We start from the raw sequence: 11541 nt of genomic DNA on the forward strand, positions 1-11541 counted from the left end.
GCTGGTGATCCAGGTTATGAGGAAATTAGCTAGTCAAATAGCTTTTAAGTGACAGGATTTGTTAGTGTAAAAATGAACAATGGAGTTAAATGCAATCATACAAACAGTTGAAGACGTATATAAAACAACATAGAATGCTTTCTTGGAGGTAGTCAATGGCCAAGATTTTCAAAAGTGACTAGTGATTTTGGGTGCCCAGTTTGAGGTTCCTTAAAGGGGCTTGGATGTTCAGAAAGTGGGTGCTCAGCAATATGTGAAAATCAGACTATAAGGGTCTCAAGGTGGGCACTCAAAATCACTAGCCACTTTTGAAAATCTTGGTCTAAGTTCATAGCACCAGAAAGAGCCTACCTACGAGGTCTTTGTTAAGTATTTTCTCCTTCAGACTTTATATAGACTAACTGGCTTGCAGCCACCTCTCAACTGGTGTGACCCCTTTTGTAGCCTCACGTCCATGGTGATGGACACTGGCAGGAATACAAATGGAGTCTTCATTAATCCTAGTAATAGGGCCTTCCCTCCCTTAGGCATGGTCTACACTGGGGGGGATATCGATCTAAGATACGCAGCTTCAGCTATGAGAATAGCATAGCTGAAGTCGACGTATCTTAGATCGACTTAGAATCGCTTACTTCGCGTCCTCGTAGCACAGGATCGACGGCCGCCACTCCCCTGTCAACTCCGCTTCCGCCTCTCGCCCTGGTGGAGTTCTGGAGTCGACACCAGAGCGATCGGGGATCGATTTATCGTTTCTACACTAGACACGATAAGTCGATCCCCAATAGGTTGATCACTACCCGCTGATCCAGCAGGTAGTGCAGACATGGCCTTAGAGAAGGCATAGATGCATCCAACTGCACTGCTGCAGACAGAGGCCCTTCATCGCCTGCCAGCAGTCAGGAGTTGAGCCTTTTCCAAGAGGGAACCTAGCTACGTAAAGAAAATTTTCAGAACTGTTTAAGCACATGAAAATTGTTAGCTGCTTCCCCACAGCCCTTGCAAGTAGGAAGGGCTTTAAAGTGTCATCGCAGCACCAAGAATTGTTCTGAATTGCTCACACACAGTTAAACACAATTAAAAGATAAGAAGTAGTTTCCTAATAAACCAAAACAACCTGTCCCAAGTAGTCAAACTGTGCAGCCCTGAAGTTTCACCTGAACACAGCTTCATTATAGCATCCAAGAATCTCCTTTCACAGCTGCTGATAACACATGCAGCTCAGTGCAACCCTCCATCACACTTGTTTTTGTTGCTGTGGTACTTGTGTTTGGCTATCCTTGATCTCCCACAAACAGCCCTTAGTGGTGGATTGAGATTAGTTTACTGTTTCTAAGGCAGGTTAGAACACCAGTAGAGCTGGTGTGTGCTCCTGGGCTCTGCAGTAGTGGGGAAGGGGTACACTGATATCTGACTCCCTTTTTCTCTCCCTATAGCATCTCCCCATTCCTCCATATGCTCACTCTTCTGGTAGCAATACCAAACTGGCCCACACTCACCCCTCCATGTTCCTTGCATGAAAAAGATCTTCCAATCTCCCACACTTCCAGTAAAAAAATTGAATGACCACCCCTTCCAAAAAAACCCCAAAAAATACTTATACTGATGTTAAGTGCAACAGGATCATTCAGGACATGAGCAACAGAAGCAAATATTACTCTTTCCATAACTTCTGTAGAATTTTTCTTTTTTAGGAGGCAAAAGAACACGCACATAAGAAGGAAGGCTTAGTAGAGAGTGAGCTGAGAGCATAATAATGATTCTGTTTTGTTACCAACAACAGACAATAATAATAATAATAAATAAAATAATGGATATTCTTATTTTTTCCTTAGAGGGGGTAAGTTAAAGTAAAACTAATTTCTGTTATTACTCTCTAGGGGGTTACTATAACTTGAAACAAAAAGATAGACTGTAAACCCCTTTCTCCTGTAATCACAGTGACTAAAAGAAGCCTCACAGGTATTTGTTAAAACAACGAGGAGTCCTTGTGGCACCTTAGAGACTAACACATTTATTTGGGCACAAGCTTTCATGGGCTAGAACCCACTCCATCAGATGCATGGAGTGGAAAATTTGTTAGTGAGCTGTTGAAGGCAGAGCTGTGATACAACTTGTTCTCTTGGGGAGATAATTTGTTCAAATTGGGTGGCACAGAACTAAACAGGTAGGGACACTCCTGTTTAAATGTCTGATGTGAAAATATCTTTGTGCTGAGCTCCCTCATAGCGCGTTAACAAGCAAAACTTATCTTTCTGCCTATTGCTTTAAATCTAGGAGTCATTTAAACCTACAGAAGAGCATGTGTTAGTGATAAGACTGCTCGTGAAGCATCTACATGCTTTTGCCAACAGCCTGAAACCAGAGCCACTCTCGCCCTCAGCCCATTCCCATACAGCCAGCCCACTGGAGGAATTCAAGAGGTAGGTATACTGTCAAACTGCCTTTCAGGCATACAAAGCACTAATTAATACATACCTTGGCAGTTTTGCTTTTGTTGAGAGCTTGAAATTGCATTATTAGGAGGATGAGAGAGCCCACTTTTATACTCCTCATGCACTTTGGGCTGGAGTCCAGATCAGAATAGGGAAGAAGGAAGTAGTTGCTCCCAATCCACAATGTATCCACAATGGAAAATGCTTCAGCTTTTTTAGAAAAGGAGGAGGGGATCAGACTGCTTTAGAGGTCCTAGTATTTGTTCTGAGAACAGAGGGAAGTTGAAGCAAGTTTAGAAGAGCAGTCAGACTGGTGCAGAAATAATTTCTCTGCATATCTCTGCAAAGGACATGTGCAGATCAGTAGAGAAAAGTTGTGTTACTGAAACTGCACCAGAAAGAAATTTCAGCTGAGAACACTGGGCAGCTTTCTTAGAGGCACTTGGGTTGCATTTGGCCCTGGAATAGCAGGTTGTGTGCATCACTATTAGAACTTTTCAGACATGTTCAAATCATCGGCTCCTCCTTCAGCTGAGAAAGAAGCTATCAAAACTTGTTACGTCTGTATTAAATGTTTGAGATATTACTTTATCATCTATTATTTGTTTATACAAGTGTCTTTGTGTCTGAATCTCATTGCAGAGTTGTGATTCCTCGGTTTGTCCAGCAGAAGCTCTATATCTTCCTGCAGCATTGTTTTGGCCACTGGCCTTTGGATGCCTCTTTCAGAGCTGTATGTACCAGCCTTTATTTCTGCTGAGTCCAGACAAAATCAGAGTTTGTTAATAAAACACTGAGCCAGCTGCAGTGATAAAACTACTGTTTTTGTAGAACTGTTCCCTGTTCATGATTTTTTTCCTCAGGGGGAGGGAAATAAACATTTATTAAGACTAGAGTTAGAAATGAAGTGTAGTCAAGGTATTAGATACTGGTGAAACTATGTGGTGGTGGTTCGTTTCTCTTTCCCTTTATGGAAATGAGTACTGGTTGAGAACAAGCTATTCTTACCACAGAGAATCTGTATGTTTATGGATAAATTTGTCCTATCTAATAATATACTCTAATCTTGTTGTAACTAACCAGACTGGGAGAAGAAATACGGCTTTAATTTCTTATATCAAAATGTTTTAAATATACATTCCTCCTCCTTGGGGGAAGTGACATGGCTGGGTCAGTTATGTTGCCATGTTTGGCAGATAGGACAGAATACACCACTGGGAAGCCTCTAGGAGTGAAATCTTAACTCAACTGAAGTCAAGGTTGTCATGGACTTCAGTGGGGTCAAGATTTCACCCCCTGTTGCCTAGTAGTTTCTTGTGTGAGTGCCCACTGCTGTATTGGAGAAGAAGGACTGAAAAAGCATTAACACAAAACACTATTCAGCCCATCCTCCATGTGTCTCACTAGACTATATGGTGCTTCAGTGAATGATATTAAATGTCAGAATAATAGCATAGTCCTCAACCATGATGACTACATTAACGTGGCCAACCAACAACTCTCCGACACCACCTGTTATAAGAACTCAAAGAAGACTCCGCACCACAATTTACCCAGGAATTTAAGAATATCATCAAATCCTTCCCCAAACAACTCCCAAGAGAAACTCTACAAACTCATCACCCAAGAACCCACCCCAGGGACCTTCTACGTGTTTCCCAAGATACACAAGGGAGCCCAGGCAGACCCATCATATCTGGCCACAGCACTCGCACGGAAGGAATATTGGGACTTATAGAAACCATCCTCAAACCACTCACCAAGCAAAGGGCCAGGTTCCTCCAAGACGCAACCGACCTCTTCCACAAACTCTGCAATATTAACAACCTCCCTCAGAACACCATCCTTGCCAGCAGGGATGTCACTTCACTATACACCAACATTCCTCACAATGATGGCATTGCTGCCTGCTTCAAATATTTACAAAACAATGGAGAAACCGCAGATATCCAAACTAAACACATTGCTGAACTCATCCATTTCATCCTCGCCCATAACAATTTTACAGTTTGTTCAAACCCAGAACAGCCAGGGGTACTAGGATGGCTCCCCAATATGCCAGCCTCTTCATGGACCACCTTGAAGACTTTCTGGACAAATGCGCCATGAAACCAATGTATCTGAGATACATCAATGATATTTTCATCCTCCAGACAGACACTCCCTTATAGATTTTTCACCACAACTTCCCACAGATCACCTTGCCTACTTTTATAGATGCAGCAACCATCTCAAACACACCAAGAAATCTGTTGTCTGCAGTCAGGCACTCACAGAATATGCTCTGAGGAGAAAGTCCAGGATATACACCTTAACACGCTCAAAACTGCCATACTAAATAACCACACTTCACCAGAGAAGTAGATCCCATCATAGAACAGACCACCCAAATACCTCGAGAGAACCTATTTCAATACAGAAATAAACTCCCCTCCAACCGCATACCCATAGTTGTTTCCTACCACCCCACACTGGAACCCATACGGGGTATCATCAAACAGCTACAACCCACGCTTGATGAGGACCTCATCCTGAAAGAAATCTTTCCTGAACCCCCTCTCCTAGCCTTCAAACAACCCTCCCAACCTCTCAAAGCTCATCGTTAGAAGCAAGCTCCCCACAGACCAGGACACACCAAGTCAAAGCAGCACCAGACTCTGCCACTGATCGGTATAGTGGAGGACTTACATCGGCGGGAGCAATGCTGTAAATCTGCAGATACTTACAGTTACGTTGACCTAACTCTGTAGTGTAGACCTGGCCTAAGTACATTTCCTGGACCTGAAGAAGAGCACTGTGTAAGCTTTAAAGCTTATCTCTCTCACCAACAGAGGTTGGTCAATAAAAGATGATATCTCACCCACCTTGTCTCTAATATCCTGGGCCCAACACTGCATACACCAGTACTGGTACATCAGCTTGATTGGTGGATGCATCTTCAATTCCATGGCAGCCACCTGAGCACGCTTTCATCTAACTGTTATTGTAGAGGGTGAGCTGCTTGTTCAGTAAAACCAGGCATTTCCTAAAATGTTTTGTTAATGGATTTTTACTAAGCATTTAGTTCTCTTCAGCTCTGATGCAAGGGCACATGGTCTTGTTCTTCAGGGCTGAGACTTTTGCAAGATATTTTCATTCCTTAAGCCTTTTGTTGGCATTAAGAAAGTGGGTGTCATTGTCCAAGGGACTTAGCAAAACAAACAAGCAAAATCTTCCTTCTTCAATTGAATTGATTTTTATGTTGTTGTGGTTTTGCTTCAGGTCCTGGAGATGTGGTTAAGCTACGTGCAGCCCTGGAGATATGCTCCTGAGAAACCACTTCAGAGTTCAGAGCCTCAGCCTCGCAGTGTATCAGAGAAATGGTAAACGTAGGGTTATTCCTGAGCAGAATCTGCAGGTCACTCCAATCCTGACTTCAGCAGATGGCATCTATTAACCGTTAGAATTTTGCATATGAAATCTTGAAGGCAGAGTTTTAAATGTTGTTCCTTGTAAGCATCTAGTTCATGGATACTGAACTGTGGAATTGTGACCCAAGCACCCTCTTTCTTTATCATGAGGTGGGGTCACAGAATGGAAAAGGTTGAGATCTACTTTCCTAGTTTACCCCATTCAGTTCCTCCTGACATGTTACTCTAAGTAGTTTGCTTCATACAGCAGGTGCCAGACTGGCCTTCCTGCTGAGGAAGAACAAAGATGGCATATCTGTCACCCTGACATGGGTAAAAATATTTCTTTGGCTTAAAGCTATATTGACAAGTCCCCCCCAGGTGACTCCAACATTACAAACTACACTGCTCATTGCATTGTGCTGCGTCCAAAATCCTGGGTCATAAGAACAGCCATGCTGGGTCAGACCGTGGTCCATCTAGCCCAGTATCCTGTCTTCTGACAGTGGCCAATGCCAGGTGCTTCAGAGGGAATGAACAGAACAGGCAGTCATTGAGTGATCCTGTCGTCCACTCCCAGCTTCTGGCAATCAGTGGCTAGGGACATCCAGAGCATGGTTTTGCATCCCTGACCATCTTGGCTTATAGATTATCCTCCATGAATTTATCTCGTTCTTCTTTTTTTACCCCTGTTATAGTTTTGACCTTTACAACATCCCCTGTCAATGAGTTCCACAAGTAGACTGTGTGTTGACTTTACCAGCTGTTCTGAGGCACCTCCTCCTTCCCTAAGATCTGTAGTGGCACAATCCATTCAGCAGTGAGGGTGGGTTTCATAAAGAGGCAGCATCAGTTTCTCTGGTCCCTGGATACTTGTGCAGGAGGCAGTGAAGTCAGTGCTTTTGATAGAAACCACACTTCAGGCTTCAGCTTGCCTCTGAAGTCCTCCCATTGCACATCTATGCAACTAGATATCTGCCAGCGCAAAGTCATAGATTGTTACTGGTACCTAAAAACGCTAGAGTAAGGAGGAACATTTTTTTATGTGTGTGTGAAATGGAAAGGATGAGATCATTCCAGTTGATGGTCTAAAATATATTCTATGGGATTATTTACTTGGTAGAAGACTGAATATACTTACTCCTTATTTTAATAGCTGTATTCACAAATCCACTGTTACTTTGACAGGGCTCCCTTCATTCAAGAGAACTTACTGATGTATACCAAGCTATTTGTAGGCTTTCTGAACCGAGCTCTCCGCACCGATTTGGTCAGCGCTAAAAATGCCCTGATGGTGTTCCGAGTAGCCAAGGTCTTTGCTCAGCCCAACCTAGCTGAAATGATCCAGAAAGGTAACTGAATGCCATGTTGCCTCCTTGCAGTCTTCTGCCCTGGTCTGTCCCATAGCAACGCTTTTGCCTCAGAAGCATGCAGAAATATGAATTGGAGGATTCGGTGTCTGCCTTATGTGACATTGAAGTTCAGAGACCTGATGTCTTTGCTTCTATTTACAGTATTGGTTTCATATATATATATGTTTTTCTTATTTTTTTTTTCTAATTTCCATTCATCAGTCTCACTGATTCCGATTTGTTCTAACTAACATAAAAAGAACACGATGCTGGGTATTTTTAGTAAACAGAAACTCCTTGTGTTTTACAATCTCCTTATTGTTTGTGGTGTTTGGTTATTAATTAACTCAGAATTAAAACTTTGTAATGCCCTACAAAAATTTATATTTACTCAGACTTCAGCAAGATGGCTAGTCAGGAAGAACTTGCACTCCAAATTCTAGATATCAGTTCAAAGTGTCGTGAAAGCTGCATGTTGAGTGTACTGGGCTACAGTGGGCGGGGGCCGGCAGCGCACAGGAGGGTTTAGGCAAGCAACAAAAATTTCAGGTGCTGGAACATGCTCAGCTGGGCAGGTATGAGGACCATAATATCCTTTCCAACAAGCAATCATGGCCTAGAAGTACTATGTCTATATAGATTTAGATGCACCATTGTAATTGTGAAAGCTCTTTCTGCTGTATGAGTGAAGATTCAGTGGAAAACTTGAAGTAATAACTAGGGCCCTGCCCTCCCTCTCCTCCCCCCAAATAACCTCACAACCTTGTTACAATGAGTGATTAAAAAATTTTATTGCTAGATCCCCAAATCAGAAGGAAGGTGTAATCTAGTCTTCTCCACCCCGCATCATCTTATCCCAAATTCTAGGGGAGCAGTTATTCCTGGAGCCAGAACTTGTTATCCCTCACCGTCAACACCGAATTTTCATGACCCCCACTCTTGGTGGGAGCTTCTTGTCATCATGGCCTCCAGCAATCACAGATGCCTCATTTAAGGTGAAGAGTCATGTTTACTGCTTGGAAGGACAGGACTCCCAGTACAAGCAGATGTTTGGTCCAGAAGTCAGGAATTTGGTAAGCAATGACCTTGCTTACTTGCTCTGTGTAAGCCCCTTTATTGCTGTTGTGAGGGGTATGTCTCCATACTGAACATCTGCTCCATCATGTACGGGGGGAGAAATTTTAGCTCTTTAAAAGTAGGGGGTGAATCAGGAGTTGGTGATGGTTATAGAATCTGTTTGAAGGGTCCATAACAAGTACGAAAATAGAAATGTACAGACTGCTTTCCAGTCTTGAAGGGTGGGGTGGACTGGGTTTGCAGCTTTGGAGCAGTCTGCTATGGGCATGTACTTGTTTCATCTCTCAACAATGACTGTGTGTGTATTTCTGATTCATAATGTTAATAATCAATACCCAGCAGCAAGCCAGTTAAAAACGGTGTAGCAAAGGGAGAGGGTCTCTCCCTAAGCAGCAGACTAGTGAACTGAAGGAAGATGCATCTCAAAGGAAACTGAGGGGTTACTCGCATTCCTCTGATTGCCCCAGCTGCAGTGACTTCCTTTACTCTATTGGAGCTGGAGCACATAACTACTACCAGCACAAGTCCATGTCAGCTAAGGGAACGAATGTGCTGATTCTGTTCTGACTGATACGTCACCAGGCAGACTTGTATTCACATGCTGGTGCTTACTACTGACTTGTGTCCTTTATTCTATTGCTTTATTTAGTCATCCTCCTGTCTTTTATTTTTCAGGTATTAAGATTGGCCCAGTTAATAGGCCAGGCCAAGCAAACGGCAAAATCCATATCAGACCACTCTGCAGAGACCATGGCTAGTCAGTCCTTCCTATCCTGGTTTAGGTTCAGCCCGTCTGACATGAATGGTTCCTATACAGGCAATGACCTAGATGAAATTGGGCAAGACAGCATCAAGAAAACAGATGAATATTTGGAGAAGGCACAGGAGTACCTATGCCAGATCTTTCGGGTAGGTAACTTCTTTCCAAGTGCTGTCACTGGGAAGTAGCATGAATGGTAGTCAGGATTTCTGCAGTCTACTTCCAGCTTTCTCACTTACTTGCAGTGTGATCATTGGCAAGTCATGTAGGCCAAAATTTTCAAAAGTGGACACTCAGTTTGAGTACCTCAATTTTTGGTGCCCATCTTGAGACACTTTAGGATTCTTTTTTTTTTTTTTTTCCCCAGGGGTGCTGAATGCCTGTAAACCTCTTGACTATTGCTAAAGTTGCGGGTGCTGTGTACTTGAAAATATCAATCCCAGGTTAAGGTCCCTCTAACCCGCATGGCTACGCAGCTGTGTATTAAGCCCTGCGCAGGGGCTCAGGGCTGCGGTGGGGAGAGGTCTCACTCTCTCAGTGCAGACCTGCCTGGCCAAGGCCCACCAGAGCTGCCGGGGAAAGGAGCCCTTCCATCGGCCCAGCCCAGCCCCACCGGAGCTGCCGTGGCTGGGGAGAGGCACCTCTCCCCTGGCCCCGAGCTGTTGCAGTGAGAGAGGGCTGAGGGGAGTCCTCTCTCCACACTGCAGCCCTGGGGCAGCCTGCACCCCAAACCCCTCATCCCCAGCTCCACCCCAGAGCCTTCAACCCTAGCCAGAGCCCTCATCCCCTGCACCCAACCCTCAGTCCCAGCCCTGACCCCTCCCCACACTCTGAACCCCTCATCCCCAGCCCCACCCCAGAGCCTTCAATCCTAGCCAGAGCCCTCACCCCCTGCATCCAACCCTGACCCCTCCCCACACCCTGAACCCCTCATCCCCAGCCCCACCCCAGAGCCTGCACCCCTCCCCCTACACCCCAACCCTCTGCCCTAGCCCTGAGACCCCTTCCACACCCCAAACCCCTCATCCCCACCCCAAAGCCCTCCCACACACACACACACCCGCACCTCAGCCCCAAGCCCCCTCCCACAGTCTGAACCCTTCATCCCCACCTCCATCACATGAATTTTGTTATGTGCACCAATATGAGACACATCACCTTCATAGTGATGCACATAACAAAATTCATTCTGCACATGGACATAAAAAATTAGAGGGAACACTGGTCCCAAGCCATGTTAAACTAGGTACCAACAATAAGTAGCCACTTAGAATAATCCCATATTTTTCCTACTTACCAAGGGGCATTTTATGGCTTAATGTTTTTAAAGCACTTTGAGATTTTCTAATATAAAATGCTGTAGAAATGCAAAAGTGATAAAGCTAATAGAAGCAGCCATCTTCTAGTATCTTCTTTCATTAAGCTGAAAGGAAGCAAAGAGATTTTACACAAGTTTGCTTGCATATGGCTGGGAGAAGACAGAGCTAAGCAACAGCTATGGGAAGACTAGGATGTACTGAGTGAATAATACTTCTGTCTGCCAGGGCTTGCCACCTTCTGAAAACAATTAGGAATTTAGTTGCCTTTTTTTTGTTTTTTTTAAAGTTCTGTTGTAGACTGGTAAATGGGTTGTTTTCAGTACCTGTTCTGTTGTCAGTCATTGGCTATGTGGTTCTCAGGGGCTGCACAGGAGCTGGTGAATGGGGAAATAGGTGGAACAGAAAAAGGTGGTAAAACTAAATAATTATGAAGAAATTGTGCTTTTTGACTAGTTGAATGAAGCGCAGCTGACCCAAATGATGATGAATTGTGGAGCAGCTCAGGATGAGAATGGAAAGAAGCAACTTCCAGACTGCATTGAGAGTGAGGATGGACTAATTCTTACGCCTCTTGGCAGGTATCAGGTAAGAGAGAAAAGCTTCCAGTCCAATACTTCTAGAAAGCAGAGTGTATGCCTCTACAGCAAAAGAAATAGTTAGCTTGTCAGGGATGGGAGGAGAGATACCAGTTCAAATGCAATTCAAATTTGAGCTATAAAGTATGTTATTTCCTTTCCTGTTCCTAGATCATAAATGGCTTACGGCGGTTTGAGATCGAGTACCGGGGAGATACTGACCTTCAGCCCATTAGAAGTTATGAAAATGCCACTCTAGTGCGACTGTTGTTCCAGTTATCCTCAGCAATTAATCAAAGGGTAAGTGCAATGAGAAGTCTTCTTTCTTTTTTCCAATTGCATATTCCTATTCTCCCTCTGACCTGTGTCAATGTGCAACTTACACACTTGCTTTGTACTCTCACCATTAACGGGATTTCGGCATGAGTTTGCAAATATTCCATAGGGTTCTTCTTCCAGCCTGGAATCATGTTTTTTCCCTATTGCTCAAGAGTTGTAAATGTCACAACAGTCTCTCCAAATCAGAAACAGTACACTGAAATGTATTGTTCATGGTAGATGAGGTAGAACGAATATCTTTCGCAGGATCATATTAGCATAATGAAAGAACACTCTGTTCCCCTAGTTGTCAAAATAA

At 43.9% G+C, this 11541-nt stretch overlaps 1 protein-coding gene across 4 annotated transcripts in view; it reads left to right on the forward strand.

The window, feature by feature from the left end:
* SMPD4 (sphingomyelin phosphodiesterase 4) overlaps positions 1 to 11541 on the forward strand; it is a 29153-nt gene that overhangs the window by 15895 nt on the left and 1717 nt on the right. For all 4 annotated transcript variants that reach the window (XM_084649487.1, XM_084649488.1, XM_084649489.1 and 1 more), the window contains 8 exons: positions 2275 to 2420; positions 3075 to 3165; positions 5694 to 5794; positions 7010 to 7173; positions 8041 to 8246; positions 8926 to 9159; positions 10783 to 10914; positions 11076 to 11204. In XM_084649487.1, the coding sequence (XP_084505613.1) occupies positions 2275 to 2420; positions 3075 to 3165; positions 5694 to 5794; positions 7010 to 7173; positions 8041 to 8246; positions 8926 to 9159; positions 10783 to 10914; positions 11076 to 11204 (1203 nt within the window). The remainder of the gene's footprint in view (positions 1 to 2274; positions 2421 to 3074; positions 3166 to 5693; positions 5795 to 7009; positions 7174 to 8040; positions 8247 to 8925; positions 9160 to 10782; positions 10915 to 11075; positions 11205 to 11541) is intronic.

This window comes from Lepidochelys olivacea (genome assembly GCF_965140295.1).
Source record: "Lepidochelys olivacea isolate rLepOli2 genome assembly, chromosome: 15".
NCBI lineage: Eukaryota > Metazoa > Chordata > Testudines > Cheloniidae > Lepidochelys > Lepidochelys olivacea.